This window comes from Hyalella azteca, unplaced genomic scaffold (genome assembly GCF_000764305.2).
Source record: "Hyalella azteca isolate HAZT.00-mixed unplaced genomic scaffold, Hazt_2.0.2 contig14211, whole genome shotgun sequence".
NCBI classification, from domain to species: domain Eukaryota; kingdom Metazoa; phylum Arthropoda; class Malacostraca; order Amphipoda; family Hyalellidae; genus Hyalella; species Hyalella azteca.
In genome coordinates, this window is record NW_025944103.1 from 50,173 (window position 1) to 69,767 (window position 19,595).

The window sequence follows — 19,595 nt, forward strand, 5'->3', positions numbered from 1 at the left end:
CAACCATACCCAGGCAATGAAATAGAAAAAATATGGTTTAAATTTAAATCTAGTTGAAATTCGTTCATGAACTATGCTAGCAGACGGAAGTTTGCATAGGTTTCCTAATCTGCAGCTTCTTTTCTTCAGATTAGTTAGGCCTACCAATTTCTGATTCAAGCAACAATTAAACAGTTCGGAACGTTTTGGTCTCGATCATTTAGAATGAAATTTCTAATCGTTTTGCCTTCATTATTTTTAGTTTATTAGAATATTTAAATTATTACATTCTTCTCATGGTATTACATAACCAATTTAGTAATATGAGATTATCGGTCTTTAGAATAAGTGTAAAGATTTCTCCCACAGGATTTCTTCGGGCCTCGTCACGTCCACCGGCCGTGGGGCATCGCCAACGTCAGCCACGTCGACGACGACGGCCGGACGTTGGTGACGTACAAAGACGCCCTCGCGGCCAACGGTCACGTCGGCGCCCAGGTGCACTACCTCAAGATCGACATCGAGGAGAGCGAGTATGCTGTCAGTGGAACTGTAACCAAATATTTCAATGCTATTAAGAATACTATGAAGTTTTAACGATATACAATAGTAGTTTAGGAGCTACTACCATGAACAAACACCATGTGACCGCCAGTACAATGCAACTGCGAACACCATTCAACAGTCCTTATCATATGAGAGTGAGAACCAGGTGAGTGAGTGAGTGGGTAACGAGAACTTACTATAAGCGAGTACTGCGTGAGCTCGAGTAGCAATTCAGAACGAGCTCACCGTTGCACCGATGGTTAAGTTTAAAAACTCACTGTTAAGTCCAAGAATGCCCTCTGAAGTGACATACATGGAAGCTCGTATACCTCCATTTAAACAACAGCCTTCAGGGAGCGAACAATGATTCAACTTTGAAATACTTTCATTTATGAGATATATGTAGTTATTTATTTCATTGATTCTCAAGCTTTGGAGGCATTCCATCGAATTTCAAACAACGAATAACGAGAAAACCAACATTAACTCGCAAATTTTGAAAAAAATACAATAATGTACGATTATTCTATCATATATAACAAATAACAATGAATGAATAAATCTTTGATATACACAATGCACATCTGACACATTTCAATCTTATCTCACATTATTATATTCACGAGACACCCGCCTGCTCCACAGCTCCATGCAGGAAGGTTTGTCTCTCACATTCAGCAGTAACCACATCAAAGTTTCTCTTTAACTTTTTCTCACAAACATACACACAAATATTGCATCCTTACTACATCTTTATTATATCCTTACTATATACTTACTATATCCTTACTATGCGCTTACTGTATCCTTTCTATATCGTTTCTATATCCTTAATATATCCCTACTATATGAGAGTTACTATAGTGCAAGAGTAAGCGCCTTGTGAAGCGAGAACATTGAAATTAAGAACGGGCTTTATGTGATGTTGGTACATGTGTCAGAAAAGCTACCATATTTATGCAGGGGAATGGTTACTCGCATCAGTGAGTGTCAAGTGGGTACGAGGATGATAATAAAGCAAAAACTGCGTCACATCAAACAACTATTTTTTCTAAAAATCTGGTGGAAATTTCGGAATGAATTTCAACTTTATTGTTTGTTGCAATAGTTGAAATACTTCTTAATATGTTTGAACTCAGTTCAATTAAACCTGAGGGAGACCCTTGGAGGGCAGCAGCATCACCAGCAATGACAAGGATGGAGAAGATGACTTCTTCAGCAGCATCACCGCATGAGTCGCAGGTCACTGAAGTCCAAGACACAGAACTTAGTGAAGACATGGCTGGAGGCCAGCTCGAAAGAGGTCTTGACTGACGTTGCATTCTTGAGTGAGCAGGTGTTGATGGACCTGTTCGTTATGTACAACGCAGCCATCTCATCCAATGCTGCAGTTGTGCGCCTGCTTTCCATAGGCAAGGACATCTTGAGGGTCAATTGAGTAATAATAATAATGCAAATAATAGTTAATTATTTACATTATTGAGAGGCTGATGTTCATCAAGGGTAACTACCCTTGATGAACTCGATTGTATAATCACCTCGAGGAGATGAAGGGCAAGCCAGAGTAAAAGCAGTGTGTAACCCTGCTTCTACCTGTGTGCTTTTGTTACTTCATATTTCTTATTCGTTTGATAAACTGTATATTGAAGATCAACTACAGCTTAATTTCATTTGTTCATTTAATTATTTATGTACCCCCCCCCCAATTTAAGCCAAAGCAAAATTTATATACCTAAAGTTAGTGGTTAGCGGCAAATTCAGCTAAAAATTTCGGCGGTTTATCGATTTAGCGCAGTGGTTCCCAAAGTTGGCGATATCGCCCCCCTGGGGGGGGCGGTGAGGCAAAAGGGGCAATAGGGGGGCGGCAGTCCGTGAATCGAAGTCAGAAGTTTGAATCGAAGTCACATGCAGAACATGTGTTGTGTACATATGTGTGCATGTGTTGTGTACAAAACAACACATGCAGAACTCCGACTCTAATAAATTTTCACGAGCTAAAAATCACCGTTTGGTGGTTAGGAATTTATATTCAAAATTTCGTTGGAATCTGTTCAGTAGTTTGGAAGAAATTCTTTGATCACTGTGAATTTCGGCCCATATTGCCATTTAAATCCCGAATGAAGGTGAAATTTAAATTTTTTTTTCACAAGCTAAAGATCACCGTTTGTTTCTAATGAATCGTGTTCCAAGTTTTATCGAGCTACGTTCATTAGTTTGGGGAATATTCCTCGGTCACTGAATTTGGAGATTGGCCGTGAGACCGGCTGCGAGTGAGGCCGTAAATTTGTCCGAGCCTCAATTTCTAGTGCTAAAACAGGTAAAACTGTTAATAAATATATTGGTTTACTAAATGGGGTTCTATTTGTGAAATACACATCTGTTTTTAACCTTTAACAAATTACTAGTACACAGGTGTGTTTGGAACCGTGGTATATGCCAACCATGAGTGGCCGTTGATGTTTACAAAGGTTATTCTCAAGCAAACAATCGTCGTAATATTCATATTGAAACTTGTTCATCAGTAATTACTTGTTCACCAGGTATGTTTGGACCCGTGGTACACACCCGCCTACAACTCGTGCCTGATTTACTCGTTTGGTGTCGGCAACGACATCACATTTGAGAAGATCATGTCCGACCTCTGGGGCTGTCAGGTCTTCCTGCACGACCACACTGTCAACCATACCCACGTCAGGAATACTAATTTTAATAACTTTTTACATATATGTTTCAATGTAAGTGAGGGCCAAAACTGGTTTAATTAAAAATTCAGGTCTTGAAAATGGCCATCATCTCACACAGAAAATGTATTTTGAAATTATTATAGGCATACGGTTCTCAGTGAAACAATAGAAGCAGATCAATGAATAGATTTGAGATATGGAAATGAATTGTAAGATTTCGGCCACAGGATTTCTTCGGGCCTCGCCACGTCCACCGGCCGTGGGGCATCGCCAACGTCAGCCACGTCGACGACGACGGCCGGACGTTGGTGACGTACAAAGACGCCCTCGCGGCCAACGGTCACGTCGGCGCCCAGGTGCACTACCTCAAGATCGACATCGAGGAACAAGAATATCATGTTAGTGCAACTTGTAAGAAGTAAACAGTGAATATTTTGTATCGTGAAAATTTAAATTTAGGTAATAAAATTCACAAAAGCCAAACTTACGCAAAATTCATTACGTGCCGAATTCAATAGCTGCCACAAGTTGCTGCACTACTTTTTCTGATGGAATATATACTGTACACACAAGATATGATGTAACGATTATTCAACCTTGCAATTCATGAGTTCGCTCCCAAAGCTGTCAGGCTAGGAGGCCAAAAAATACACCAAGGAAATTCATAAGCGTTGTTATGTCGAATTGTTTGTATGTCATCCATAGGTTTTACCTAACATATTTGACTCGGGCTTACTGGAGAACGTGTGGCAACTACACATGGAGATCCACAACTTCTGGAGGGAGTGGGAGTCATCTGAACTGTATATCCAGCGCAACAAGGTTTGTGCTAACAAGTTACATGGATTCGACAAGACAAAATTAACCGTAATTTTTTCCAAGCCCTGCACGCTTCGGAAACTTTATTTTTTGACTTCGAAACCTTCAAACTTGAACTTTTTGCACGGTTTTCAGACCATTCTGGATTATATCAAGCTTAAAAATGAAGATATGAAAGGTATGGCAATCGATGTCATTGGCTCGTAAACTAACATCCAACATCCGGCCTCCGTTATCAATTGAAACTTGTTTCCATAAGTTCTGTAAAAATTTTACAAGAAGAACAATGTTATTGGTTGGGCAAAACTAACGAGTATAGTTATACATGGGATTTAGCATAGCATTAATCGGCGCAGATGATTAGGCTGATCAGAGCTAACGTATCGCCGATTCTTACCAACTAGTACTTGACTTACAACCTGCTTAAACGAGGAGTGTGGCCAGCACTACGCAGAAATATTAATGTCTATTGGGAAATATAATTTTAGTAGACTTTATTATTTGGCTGATGGAAAGCTCCTCCATACTGTACATATAGCCATGCATCATACATAAAACCATGCATCATTGAGAGTATACCTTGTCGGTGCCTCGCTGGCCGTCCGTTTCACCGATCGATAACACAATCCAAGAAGTGCTGTCTCTTGGCTCTCCGTTTTCCTTATTTTAAATTGATATGGCTTCTGGTAATCGGTTCTGAACCCAGATTAAAGAAATTATCGTTAAGGTAATATCCAAGGATTTAACTGTGGGTCTTTCTGAGGTTGTCATGAATTCTTCTGCAAGTTGCTCTAAAAATCTTTATCTCCTAGGACTAGGATTCCTTCATCCTAGCTAGGAATCCATAAAAACGATGCCTTTACAGTAAATTCCTAATTTATGGAAAGACTTGAATCGCTTTTCCCACGACTTCCTACATTATTTTCTAATCATTTATTTGCAAGTGGCCAGAAATTAACTTCAAATTCGAGATGGACCACCGAATGCCACAAAAATCACCACAGTTACGGTATTACGGAACTCAAATAATCTTTCGAAAAAAAAAAATCGAATCCCGTTCGCCTTATTTACATGAATTTTTGTGGGTTGGGCATAATTTCATGAACGTGCACTTTAACATCGGTTAGAACAATGCAAGCATTCAGGTGATTACTTTTACATACGTTGTCATTATTGACAACTCGCGTACGAGATCCTAAGTGAGCTGGAGGACGTAGGGTTCCGGAGGGTGCGCGCTACGGTCAACAACTTGCAACGCTGGATAGATGAGCCCGAGTGGGGAGGCTGGTGCTGCAGCGACGTGCTCTGGGTCAACGAGCGTATACGCAACCAAGCATTGACTCGGGATCGACTTTGACAGCTCTAAAATCTACGGGAAATCGTTAAAATTTAATATTAATCGTGATCTAGGGGAACAATTAAATATTATATTAAATAGAAAACGGACTTCCAATCGGTTGGGGATTCGGCTCAGAGAGAGTATATGAATTGGCATGAGATAAAATGAATTGTTGACCTACTTCAGGCATAAATGAGATCGCTTCTTCTCTGTGATGAACTGATGACATCTTATTACTGGTAAATCTGACAGTGTGAGCGGTTAAAAATACACGAGCTTTTCAATATGTATTCTGAACATAATAATAGATTATTTCTGCTCAATTTAAAAGTTGGCTCAGTCTCTTCTTTTCAACAGTCATTCATTATAGCTTCTAGCTCCAATTTCCGTGTCAAGGCCTACAAAAGTTTTTGCCGTCAATACTCATCTTAAGAAGGTAGATCAATGCAGAGTACTTATGAGAAAGATAACATTTTATGATTACATTCAGTTATGACTTACTCAATTACAAATATTGACTGAATCTTGAAGCGTTGATATATTGATTAATATTTTAGGCTGAATAACTCATCATATATAAGAAAACTTTATCAGCTATATAATCGCATGATCAAGTTATCCGTTATAATATGATGTATGTATTCATGAATTTTTAAAATATCAGGTCTTTGATTAATTTCAACATATTTTCGCCAAACTTCATTTGAATCATACAGACAGCATCGGTGCATCGGTGTGATATGTGCGTTCATAGCTCGACTATCACAAGGTTGGCCCCTTGTGGGCCGGACAGACCCGGACAGCTGTCGGCCTGACAGACCCGGACAGCTGTGGGCCGGACAGACCCGGACAGTTATGGACCGGACAGACCCGGACAGCTGTGGGCCTGACAGACCCGGACAGCTGTGGACCGGACAGACCCGGACAGCTGTCGGCCTGACAGACCCGGACAGCTGTGGACCGGACAGATCCGGACAGCTATGGGCCGGACAGACCCGGACAGCTGTGGACCGGACAGACCCGGACAGCTGTGGGCCGGACAGACCATCCTCGCTTAAATCGCCGGACGTGTTTTATCAGAAATTCCCCACACGGAACACAGAGGAAAATGTTTTCATTTAATTTTAATGATCGTTTACCTGTACAGAATTACGGATATAAAGTTAGTTTTTTATCTTTCGTAAAAAAAATCATATTTCTGCTAGGACAAACTTGTCCTAAAATGACCACATTTTCAATATCGTTCGTATTGAAAATTGGTTTAATTGTAATTATTATTTTTAATTATAATCAGTGCTTGTAATGATATTTATTTGTCTTAATTATTATTATGGATTGTATTAATTAAAATTATAGATCTAGAACTCTGATTTATCCTTATTCAATTACTCTAAGCATCTTAAATGCATATTTTAACTGTAGAACAGCATTATTGGACCAATGATTATTTGTCTTCCCCAGATTTAGTAAAGCTTTTGCAAAAATCTATGCAATTTCACAAACGAAAAGCAAAATTGCAAATGAACGTGTCATTCGAAATAAATTAATTAATTGAATTTTGCATTAGTTGAATCAATAGGACATGCTTGTTGTCCAAATTCCTGTTGTTTATATTATTACATAATTATGATTTTCATGCGATACTCGTTATCACGAGAAAACATGATTCTCATGCTCAATATTAATAATTAATACGAATAAAACGGAACACGAACGACAATATGTACAACATTTCCGATGCAGTCAGTAGTGAAATGAAGATTCCTATCAAATAAGTATACTATATCACTTTTTAAAATGTTCTTCCTGGGAACCCTTGCAAGGCAGCATTCAACGTAAACGAAGACGATTCAAGTTCCAAAAAGGCCGCACATATTTCAAATTATCCTCCGCTAATTTGTTCTCTTATTGTCGCAATCTTTCTTTTCAACAATCGCAAGTTCTTTGCGATTGCTGAAAATTCTACAGTTTGCGGTCGTTAGCTCTGCCGCCATGACACTCGAGCATATGATCTTGCTGTGGCAGGTAGACTTTCTAGTAGACTTTCTCTCGAGATCATATGCCCGCTTTCCCGGCGCCGATTGCGAGGCAGAGCTTGCAACTCGACACTTTCTCTCATTGCATTGAATAAACATTGAGTTTCTATAAGGCTTTTCAAACCTTTTAGTAAAGACAATTAAAATATTTTTTGCCTTAGTCTCTATTTAAATATTTAACTGAATGTAGTATTACGGGAAATGATTGGGCTTACTCTGTATTTACTTCATTACCGGTATTTGAAATTATTTCATGCAAGATAGTTTATTTGTCAACTCAGAATCCTAATTATTTTAATATAAGTAGGAATAAGAAAAATAAAAATTACACAATTATCTTAAATCAAACTAATAGGTACTAGCAGGCGCAATGCAGAAATGAATTTGATTAAATTCTTTCAGTCACAATAGTCAGTTCAACTTGTATAAAATGATCAGCACATAAGGAGTGAAATTTCGGTTTCATTTACCTTGTATGAAGCTGTGACGTTGATGGAATAAACAAAGAGATTTCTTCAGGTGAACACGGTCGCTTTGGCGACTGCATTTGACGAGCAGGGAAGCTTATTTTATACGGCCTGCCCGACGTAGAAGGCGGCATTCGAGCGCTGCTCTTTAGCAGGGTTGGTTTAGGTTTTCTACAGTAGTAACTTTCGTCATAGAACTCGTTTATAATGTGGAAATATTTATTGGTTCAATTGAAATATAGTTTTAATTGAAAACCTACGACAGAAAAGTTAGAGATGTTATAACAGATACACATGTAAATGCGGTCTTCTAGTGAAGGAAGTTTCTAAGTACTCTTAATAAGTTTGCACAGGCTAAAGGCAGGAGTTATAGTAAAACATTTGAAAAGCAATCAATCTATACTATATTATATTTGAATTCATTATTATCTCACAAAGTGCATCTTGAAGAACAATGTTTTATCTTGCGATTTTAAATCTGACTTTTATGAGCATGTTGCCCCACCAAATCCATAACCAAGTTTATATAAAAAACGTTATTCCCAATGTGACCATACAAATACTATACATATAATTCATGCTCATAATCTTAATTATTGACTTAAGCTTGATATCCAGTTAATCGGAAGATATTCAGAAGCAGATCATCTTTCAATATCATACATCTTTCAATATCGTAGATTAATTCTGATCCCACGTTTACAGTTTATTTAGAGTATTACATAGTCTATGCTTAAAAAATTCTGAAAATGTTTTAATTTATGTACGTTAAATATTTCCAGCAATTAATAGTATCGAGCTCATATACTAAATATATTTGCTGAATTTGTCGAGGTTTATAAAAATATGTAATAGATTTCTCACAATCTAATCCTTATTTCAGTACGTTATAGTTCGTGCGTCGCTCCAAAAGTTTGCAAAAAATATGTATTAGCTTTCTCACAATCTAATCTTTCTTTTATGTTGTTATACTTGTAGTTCGTGCGTGGCTACAAATCCTTGATACTCGATGTCGTCACAAGCCATCTGGTGGATGCTAGCCGTCACGGCAGTGGCTCTCTTATCATGTGTCTCTCCTGCCGCTCTATCCGTCCAAAACTTCGGTGAGCTTGCAAATTAATTAATGTATCACTTATAGACGATTTTTTCTAGGAATTTTACTGGAAGTTACGGATCTTTAGTTCACAGCAGGATTTTTTATCCAACACTTCAATGAAACGACAAAATATTGATAAAAATGCATATAACCTATAGAGAAGCAATAGATAAAAAGATATTTGAGTTATAATCTTAATGATTTATTTTATAATACTATCATAAGATACCATCAATTAGTATTTTTACACCGAGTAGAGACTCCCGAAAGAGGAAGAACTAAGATACCCTAATTCATAACGAAAATAAAAGTGCTTTTTTTTAGAGCATTTGTTGTGACATTGGTTGAAAACCAGTTGGAACCAGTGTTGACATTTGCACCAGTGACATTTGTTGAAAAATGAAATGATTTAAAAAATTATTGATTTTCTTTTCCAAATTTTACTGATAGAATAAAAATTGACCATACATATTTCTCAATTGCCGTGCACAGGAGAAATGGACGTCGATTTAGACGTAGAGAGCGAACGTGCTCAGTTCAACAGCACGTGCAAGTGCGGCAAAAAGTTCACGCGCATCGTCGGCGGTACCGAAACTCAGGTCAACGCATATCCTTGGCAAGCAGCGCTCTTCCACAAGGATATTAACAGCATTGTATGTGGCGGGTCGCTCATTACCAATCAGCACATCCTCACAGCTGCACACTGCTTCGCTCCTGAGGTGAGAACATAGTTGTAAAAGATCTTATTGGACGACATAAAATCCTACAGTTTAGAATAATTGTGCCAGCGTCCATAACAGGGACATGTCTTTCCCATCTCGATAATTGTAATATTTCTGACTTGTTTCACGAAGGTAGAAAACAGGTGCTAGGACCAGGTCTATCTTGAGCTGAATTCGATGCTTAGAAGCTACTGCCCTATCGAAATTCGAAGACCTGTCAGCCGCTGGCACACGGACGCCCCAAGTTCTTATGGCAGGGTAAATTAGAAGCTCTATATGTCCGCTTTAGGTTCCGGTTGCCGTAGCGAAATAAGCGCCGAAATGGAATCTTGTGAAATTACTCGTCGAGCTTGGGGCGATCGTGGGGCGCGCGTATTTGGTACCTGATACGTTCGGGACAGACACGGCCGAATATGAAAAATGCTTTCATTCAAAAAAATGCATTTCAATCACTGTACAATATATATATATGCAGTCTATATTGCACTACTCGCTCAGTTCTAAGATCAGAGCAGTCTACCAGAGGCTCAATTTCATGCAAAGACGTTTACAGCTAGTAACTATTATGACATGGCGTGGTTAGGAATGAGGGTAATAATCGCAAATAAAAAAAATTCAATCGATACATCAAAAGGTATCCCTGATTCGAGGTAATGCAAGTCAAGCCAATTTCTCCTATTAAATCCATGTATCCTACTGAATGAACAACGTTGTGTTTAAAATAATCGTTGAATTATTTGCCGTTTCATGTCATGTAACTTTCGTCACATTAAATTTCTATTGAGAAAACAGTTCTGCAAGGGCCTTGAATTTCTGCGTTTATTGACGAAAGATCACACAATAGAACGGAGCAGCGCATGTTAATCTTAACAAAATCTAGATACGGCACTAACTTGGTTGCAGCTTTCAGTTGTTCACAGTTCATAGCAAGTGAGGATCTTTCTGCATCCATCGTCGGCTGCTGCAATGACAGTTGGTATTGACTTTCACATGTAGTTCTTTACAAGCAACTAAGTTATCAACTGCACTCTAAATTCCTGGAGAGACAATCAAATAAATAGCGAAATAAACGATAGTTGTGGAAATCCCAAATCAAATATGTTGCTCACAGAGAGGCTCCTTGTAAAGTAAATAGTTCATAAGCTATCTTCTGCTTGAGCAATAAGCTCAAGCATGCAGACATATGCCCAGAGCTGAACAGTTCTTTGGTTGAAGAAACCATTCGTCTAGCAAAAAATTTTACCGGGGTCTGAAAATACTGCTTGCAAAAGGCCTCAACGATCAGTGAGTCTGATTCGCTGTTCCACACGTCATTGACACGTAACGTGAAGAAAATCACGTTACAGCGTCACAGAAAATTTTCAGATCACTACTATGGCCCCCGGGTTCGATTCTGGTTTCATATAATAGCAGTTTATTTTTGCAGGTTTCATATTTTAGCCAACCATTTCGACGAAAATGGTAATGCGAGCATATCCCGAGGATTGACAAATAAAGATTTGATTATATAAAAATAAAGGGGAATATTACTCCCATGCTTATATTAGAGGCTTCCAATATTGGTTGGTAATTTTGGTTCTTGAAGAGGTAATACGGAAATGGGACATAAGAAATAGAAATCATAAGGTAAAGGAAACATCAGTAAGAGTACATTGTTAGTCATAGAAAAAGCATGGCAAAAGCATGTAAAAAACAAAAACTGAAAATTAAATCCAAGTATGAGAAATGAAAAACGAGATCGTGTGAAAAATTGAGATCGACTAAGATGTAACAAAGTTAATACAAATAAAAAATATACATAGTTCATTTTACGATTATATGATGTTTGTGCAGACGCCTCTAACAGCAGAGAATATGGTGGTGCACTTAAGAGATCACGATCTCTCCAATCCATCGGAAACAAATTTGGTTGAAAGATACGCGAAGACAATTCACATACACAAGCACTACGACCGGCCCACCATTCAAAATGATATTGCCATAATACATCTCAACAAAACCGTACCAGTGAGTCGATTTTAAACCTTTGGGTTGTTCTATGACCTGTATATTAGTAGCTCAAATTGGCAGGTTTATTATTGTTTCTAAGAGATTATTGAATATACACATGACTTAACTTAAATTCATTTTGTTTTACATATTCGAAGCTAGAACATTACTTGCTAACTCGGATATAAGTTATTTACATCCAACAATCTTATGTCTAATTCGTGTTAACAGATCAGCTCACGGCTGTTGCCCGTGTGTTTGCCGTCTTCAGCTAAGCTAAAATACGGAAACGAAGAAGCTATTGCCACAGGATGGGGTGCAACGTCGACCGGTGGCGATACCACCAACACTTTACAGGAAGTTAAAGTCTCTGTACGTGTATTATTGGTAAAAATAATGATTGAGGGCGTAGACTAGGGTATGTTAATCAAGTCTAACAACGTTGAAGTTTAATTTAGAGCCTAAAAATTTAAATATATCGGTGCATCAGTAGTCCTATGTATCTCCATTCCACTGGAGTTGATGCCAAGGCATTTTAGATATTTTCGGGCAAGGGTGCGTTGAATTTGGTGAGTGATATCCGTCCTAGAAGTAGAATTTACAACTAATTACAACACCGATATATGAATTTATCTCATAATATTGTACATTTTCGGAAAAAAAACTTGAAATATCGAACATTTGCTTAAAATCCTTTGAGTAAGACATGATTAAGAAATGAATCGTTTGAGTAATAAATATTTAGGAAATAAATGAGAGTAAGAATGTTTTATGATAAATCAATTCTAGTTCTAACACTCAAATTCCAGTTAAGTTATCAAGTATCTGTTAAGGTGTTTTAAAGAAGCACTGAATCCAATGCTAGCGATACGCTAATTATCCTTACAACAAGTGACTTTGAGAACTTATATTGAAAGTTTTATTTATACCATTAAAATGATCTTGTGACTGGCTAATCTTTGAATTATTTATGTAGGTGTTCAGCCGCAAAGATTGCTTGAACCGGACCGCCTTCGAGCCTATCCGGATCACGCGCAAGATGTTGTGCGCTGCAGGATTAGACGGTCAAGGCACCTGCCACGGCGACTCCGGCGGTCCTCTCATATACCTTGATCAAGAACAAAATTATGACCAAGTACGAAAACTTGTCAATATTAATCAGGCTTATAAAATATACCGGCGTCAAACATCCCTCAAAATTAGAGATAAGTCAGGAGAATTAAGCAACAGCTAGTCAATCGAGTAGCATAAAAATAAGGTTTCATTAAAACAATAGTGAGATGATATATTATTTTTTCGTACTTTTATTGAGCCACAACGTATATAAAGATTGAGTCTTAAAGCCCGTATGTGTACCTTATTACCTTACTTGATAGTAAGGTAATAAGGCAGGTTTCCCCTACACCTGAGTTACTTTCCCATAAAATTGACTGTGTTCACGATGCCAATATCTGCACATATTTTTTGCAACGAAAATGGCCCAATTTATTTACTAAATGTAATATATTTATAAAGATTCCGAATTGGTTTTGATTTTGTCACAGATCGGGATTACGAGCTTCGGACATAAGGGATGTGGCGACAAAGTCTTGCCGGCAGGCTTTACGCGAGTAAATAAATACTTGCGTTGGATTGAGAGGCACACGACGGAGGGAGTTTACTGCTCAGGTTTTACTTTCCCTTAAGAGAATAAAACAAAATTCCTTTTTTTCCTTTGATTACCTAGTGAAAGTGAAAAATTATGATGAATAAATGAGTTTTAAAACATTTGATAATAGAGGAACCGATGTGACTCTCATGAGCGATATTCTTTTAAAAATACGTAACTTCTCATTTTAAAAACTACATTGTTCGAATGTACACAGTAATGGATTGCAAAAAGAATACAATTAATTTTTTGTTCGGGGATTTAATGCACCTCTGACGTGCCCCCCGTTGTGACATGCTCAGTTTTTATGAATTGTTTATTGACCTATACAAATATATACCACGGTTGTACGTGTTGGCGCTTAATCTGAGGTTTTTTGTGATAATTAGGTGTCGATTTACAGGCGATTTTTCTTTCGTAATTATGGATAATAATTACATTTGTCTAATATTTGTTTGTGTTATGTTTTGCGTTATATCCTTTTTTAGGTTTTAAATAAATTCTTGCCTTTATTTTTTTATTAATGTATTTTTCAGAATGCCTCCAAAGTTTGAGTCCGAAGTTATAGCAAGGGTTTCATTGGTGATATGAGCATATAAGGGAACACAAGGTTTAAATTCATGTATCCATATTATGTTTCTTATTTAAGCTTTTATTTATCATTATTATTTATCATTTCTTTGCGATCATTAATTTAATGTCTGAGTTAAAGGTTTAAGGTTTGTTCCCGTATTTTAAATCATGTGATTATTTTAATCACCATTGTTATATATTTTGTTAAATTCTTTATGATTTGATTACTTTATTCGAGAGAAACGTTTATTTACGCTTTGACTGAGGTTCATTTGTCTGTTACTTTTTGATACTTTTTCATTGCTGTTTTCTTTTTGAAAGACTGCGGATTGAAGACTGTGGAAATACGGGTAGGAATACATAGAAAAACAAGTCGTTTTTATTGCATGCCTTTTAATTGTAGAGGTCCATGAATGAGTACTGGACAAACCTAGGTGACACAAGCAATATTATATTATATTATATTATATTATATTATATTATATCTGTCTCTTATACACATCTAGATGTGTATAAGAGANTTTAGAATATTACATAGTCTATGCTTAAAAAATTTCTGAAATTGTTTTAATTTATGTACGTTAAAAATTTTCAGCAAATAATAGTATCGAGCGAATATCTTAAATCTGGTTGCTGAAAATGTCGCGATTTAGAAAAATATGTATTAGATTTCTCACGGTCTAATCCTTCTTTCACTTCGTCATAGTTCGTGCGTTGCTACAAAATGTATGCAAAAAATATGTATTAGCTTTCTCACAATCTAATCCTTCTTTCCTGTTGTTATAGTTCGTGCGTGGCTACAAATCCTTGATACTCGATGTCGTCACAAGCCATCTGGTGGATGCTAGCCGTCATGGCGGTGGCTCTCATATCATATGTCTCTCCTGCCGCTCTATCCGTCCAAAACTTCGGTGAGCTTGCAAATTAATTAATGTATCACTTATAGTTATAGACGATATTTTCTAGGAATTTTACTGGAAGTTACGGATCTTTAGTTTTTTATCCAACAGCAGGATTTTTTTTATCCAACACTTTAATGAAACGACAAAATATTGATAAAAATGCCTATAACCTATAGAGAAACAATAGATAAAAAATATAACTCAGTACTCACTGCAGTGAGTGACAGAGAGCGCATTTTCTCGTCGACAAAAACTTGAGGTCACGGACAGACGGACGGATAGACAGACAGACGGACGGACGGACATGGCGAGCACAATAGTGCATTTTTTCCATAAATGAAAAAATGCGCTAAAAAGATAATTGAGTTATAATATTAATGATTTCTTTTATAATACTATCATAAGATATCACCAACTATTATTTTATACTGAGTAGAGACTCCCGAAAGGGGAAGAACTAAGATACCATAATTCATAATGAAGATAAAAGTACTTTTTTGAAGCCATTTCGTACGCAAGCAGTGACATTTGTTGAAAAATGAAATGATTTAAAAAATTATTGATTTTCTAGAGAGAAAAATAATAATAAGAGACAACAGCAAATAAATAAATTCTCTGCAATAAGAGAAAAGAGCAAACACATTTTTAGGATCAATTATGTGTTTCAGCTTGCATGAAAGATTTTTAGTTCAATAAATAGTTAAGTGCGTCTGAAGTTGTACCTTAATTCAGTAATTGGCAATATTTTTTCTTAAATCTGGCGATATCGAGAAATAGTACAAAAATATATCAATCAGGTCATAGTTAATTTATAAATATTTTTATTTTAGATCCTACCATTTTCTTTACTTAGTTCATTACGTAAGCTCCCTATATTGTATGTTTTTATTAAAATATTTTATTCATTTTTTTTCAGAATACTAAAAAAGCACGTGGTTTTACTCATGTAAATAACTTGCTATAATTTTCAATTTATACAGCACTCTGGAAAATTGTCTCCAGCGCAAAAGAAAAATCTTGATTCCATCTCATTCCTATAAAACAAAGAAAGAATTTACTTCTCTTCCTGCCGGTGCAGATGTCATAAAAATGATGAAATCGAATAAAATTATCCGTTAAATATAAATTGTCGTGGAATGTCTAGCTCTTAAATAAAAATTTCTATGAAATATTACATCAATTATTCTTTGCAAAATCGAAAAGGCGTTGTTATGAATTCTCTCTTTAGTTGGAGTCATGTTGAGCATTGTGTCGTTGAGAGATCGGTCGTCCGCATTTAAGGGAATGTAAAACCTGAGCAGTAAACTCCCTCCGTCGTGTGCCTCTCAATCCAATACAAGAATTTGTTGACTCGCGTGTAGACTCCGGGGTAGTTTGCCTCACCGCAGCCTTTCCCGAAGCTCACAATTCCAATCTGTGGTTAATTGATGCTCAATTTTGAGGACACTATTAAATGAAATTATGAGTTAACTTCAAGTCCGACTGAATTCGGAGTCTTTCTATTGTGGTAGAAATAAAATAAAAAAATATGTGAACTTGTCTTCGTGAAAATAATTTCGTCCACGACGTTGAAAAGAATAGGTTCGTAAGTTGAACTGCATTAGCAGATCAAATATTTGTTATACTATATCACTCCTTGAAAAATAATATAATATAATGTAATATAATATAATAAAAAATAATATAATATAATATAATATAATGTAATATAATATAATATAATATAATATAATATAATATAATATAATATAATATAATATAATATAATATAATATAATATAATATAATATCTGTCTCTTATACACATCTAGATGTGTATAAGAGACAGAGATAGACCTGGTCCTAGCACCTGTTTTCTACCTTCGTGAAACAAGTCAGAAATATTACAATTATCGAGATGGGAAAGACATGTCCCTGTTATGGACGCTGATACAATTATTCTAAACTGTAGGATTTTATGTCGTCCAATAAGATCTTTTACAACTATGTTCTCACCTCAGGAGCGAAGCAGTGTGCAGCTGTGAGGATGTGCTGATTGGTAATGAGCGACCCGCCACATACAAAGCTGTTAGTATCCTTGTCGAAGAGCGCTGCTTGCCAAGGATACGCGTTGACCTGAGTTTCGGTGCCGCCGACGATGCGCGTGAACTTTTTGCCGCACTTGCACGTGCTGTTGAACTGAGCACGCTCGCTCTCTACGTCTAAATCGACGTCCATTTCTCCTGTGCACGGCAATTGAGAAATATGTATGGTAAATTTTATTCTATCAGTAACATTTGGAACAGAAAATCAATAATTTTCAAAATCATTTGATTTTTAACATTGGTCACTGCTTTCGCAGGAATGGGCTTTCTGAAAAAATATACATATATTTCCAATCTTCTTTATAAATTAGGGTATCTTAGTTCTCCCTCTTTCGGGAGTCTCTTCTCAGTATAAAAATAATAATAGGTGATATTTTATTATAAAAGAAATCATTAACATCATTACTCCAATAATATTTTTTACTTTTAATTGTTTACAGGATATTTGCGATTTCATCAATATTTTGTAATTTCATTAAAGTTTTGTATTTAAAAAATTCTGCTGTGAACTAAAGATCCGTAACTTCCAGTAAAATTCCTAGAAAATATCGTCTAGAAGTGATACATTAATTAATTTGCAAGCTCACCGAAGTTTTGGACGGATAGAGCGGCAGGAGAGACACATGATATGAGAGCCACCGCCATGACGGCTAGCATCCACCAGATGGCTTGTGACGACATCGAGTATCAGGGATTTGTAGCCACGCACGAACTACAAGTATAACAACATGAAAGGATTTTTTTTGCAAACTTTTGGAGCGACGCACGAACTATGAAGAACTGAAAGAAGGATTAGATTGTAAGAAATCTAATACATATTTTTCTAAACCTCGACAAATTCAGCAATCAGATTTAGTATATGCGCTCGATACTATTAATTGCTGGAAATATTTAACGTACATAAATTAAAACACTTTCGGGATTATTTTGACTATAGACGATGTAATATTCTGAATGAATTGTACGCGTGGGATCAGAATTAATCTACGATATTGAAAAATGTAAAATCTTCTGAATAATGTTTGTAAGTATTTATAGGCGAATTACCTTTGATTTACTGGATATCAGTTAAGGCCAATAATTATGAAAATGATCAATTGATCATGAATCATAAGTTTAGCATTTGTACAGTCAAATTGGGAATAATGTTTTTTAAATAAACTTGGTTAAGGATTTGGTGGGGCATCATGCTCATAAAAGTCAGATTTAAAATCGCAAGGTAAAACATTGTACTTCAGTGAGATACTAATGAATTCAAATATGACATAGTATAGATTGAGTGCCTTTCAAGTGTTTACTATAACTCTTACCTCTAGCATTTGTAAACTTAGAGTTTTTTAAATTTCCTTCACTAACAAACCGCATTTACGACCGTGTCTGGTATAACATCTCTTACTTTTCTGCCGTAGGTTTTCAATCGAAATTTCCCACTGTACTGTTGTATTCCCCTACTGTAAATGTTGCTCGAAGGCACCGCTCAAGTTGTTTATAAATATTTTCCACATTATAAACGAGTTCTATGACGAAAATTACTACTGTAGAAAACCTAAACCGACCCCGCTAAAGAGCAGTGATCGAATGCCGTCTTCTACGTCGGGCAGACAGTAAATAAGCTTCCCGGCTCGTCAAATACAGTCTCCAAAGCGACCATGTTCACCTGATGAAATCTCTTTGTTCATTCCATCAACGCCACAGCTTCATACTAGGTAGCTGAAACCGAAATTTCACTCCATAGGTGCTGATCATTTTATACATGTTAAACTCCCTAATGGAAGTATTATGACTGAAAAAATTGAACCAAAATCATTTCCAAAATCAGCATTGCGCTTGCTTGTACCTATTAGTTTGATATAAGATAATTGTGTAATTATTATTTTTCTTATTCCTATATACTTATATTAAAATAATTAGGATTCTGAGTTAACAAATAAACATTCTTGCATGAAATAATTTCAAATACCGGTAATGAAGTAAATACAAAGTAAGCCCAATCATTTCCCGTAATACTACCATTCAGTTAAATATTTAAATAGAGACTTTTTGAAAAGGCTTTTAATTGTCTTTACTAGAAGTTTTATAAGCCTTATAGAAACTCTGATCATTCAATGCAATGAGAGAAAGTGTAGAGTTGCAAGCTTTGCCTCACAATCGGCGCCGGGAAAGCGGGCATATGATCTCGAGAGAAAGTCTACTAGAAAGTCTACCTGCACCAGCAAGATCATATGATCGAGTGTCATGGCGGCAGTGCCAACGACCGCAAAATGGATATATTTTCAGCAATCGGCAAATTGTTTACAGGAACTTCCGACAAAAAATAAATTTGTGGAGGCCAATTCAAAATCTGTGCGGTCTTTTTGGAACTTGAATCGTTTTCGTTTATTTTTAATAATGTCATGCAAGGATTTGCTGGAAGGTCATTTGAAAAAGTGATAGGTATACTTCATTGATAGGAATCTTTAATTTAGTACTGCCTGCATCGGAAACGTTGTACATATTCTCGTTCGTGTTCCATTTTATTCGTATTAATTATTAATATTGAGCATGAGAATCCTGTTTTCTCGCGATAACGAGTATCGCATGAAAATCATAATTAATTAAAAATATAAACGGCAGGACCGGACAACAAGCATGTCAATTTGATTCAATTAAGAGGGGCGTCTGCCCTCCAGAAAAACTTTCACATTTACTAACGGATCTTTCTGAAACTTCAC

General features: G+C 36.4%; 2 protein-coding genes across 2 annotated transcripts; one reads left to right on the top strand and one right to left on the bottom strand.

Moving 5' to 3' along the window:
- The first annotated feature begins 7,990 nt into the window (after positions 1-7,990).
- Positions 7,991-14,367, top strand: LOC108675349 (proclotting enzyme-like). The gene is made up of 7 exons (XM_018163351.2): positions 7,991-8,026; positions 8,849-8,973; positions 9,459-9,685; positions 11,522-11,695; positions 11,909-12,049; positions 12,654-12,812; positions 13,222-14,367. The coding sequence occupies exons 2-7, from the start codon at positions 8,880-8,882 to the stop codon at positions 13,360-13,362; spliced, it is 936 nt and encodes a 311-aa protein (XP_018018840.1). The 5' UTR covers positions 7,991-8,026; positions 8,849-8,879; the 3' UTR covers positions 13,363-14,367.
- A 2,416-nt stretch (positions 14,368-16,783) lies between these two features.
- Positions 16,784-18,450, bottom strand: LOC125178987 (serine protease 27-like). Its single transcript, XM_047883982.1, has 3 exons — positions 18,195-18,450; positions 17,472-17,596; positions 16,784-17,022 (listed from the first exon to the last, which is right to left on the bottom strand). The coding sequence occupies exons 2-3, from the start codon at positions 17,563-17,565 to the stop codon at positions 16,784-16,786; spliced, it is 333 nt and encodes a 110-aa protein (XP_047739938.1). The 5' UTR covers positions 17,566-17,596; positions 18,195-18,450.
- Positions 18,451-19,595: the final 1,145 nt, after the last annotated feature.

Bases quoted from the DNA above. Each gene is read 5' to 3' on its own strand.
- LOC108675349 (XM_018163351.2), top strand. From the start codon at position 8,880: ATGTCGTCACAAGCCATCTGGTGGATGCTAGCCGTCACGGCAGTGGCT. The intron at 9,686-11,521 runs GTGAGAACATAG...ATGTTTGTGCAG, and splicing joins CACACTGCTTCGCTCCTGAG to ACGCCTCTAACAGCAGAGAA. The intron at 12,050-12,653 runs GTACGTGTATTA...TTATTTATGTAG, and splicing joins TACAGGAAGTTAAAGTCTCT to GTGTTCAGCCGCAAAGATTG.
- LOC125178987 (XM_047883982.1), bottom strand. From the start codon at position 17,565: ATGTCGTCACAAGCCATCTGGTGGATGCTAGCCGTCATGGCGGTGGCT. The intron at 17,023-17,471 runs GTGAGCTTGCAA...TGCCGTGCACAG, and splicing joins TCTATCCGTCCAAAACTTCG to GAGAAATGGACGTCGATTTA.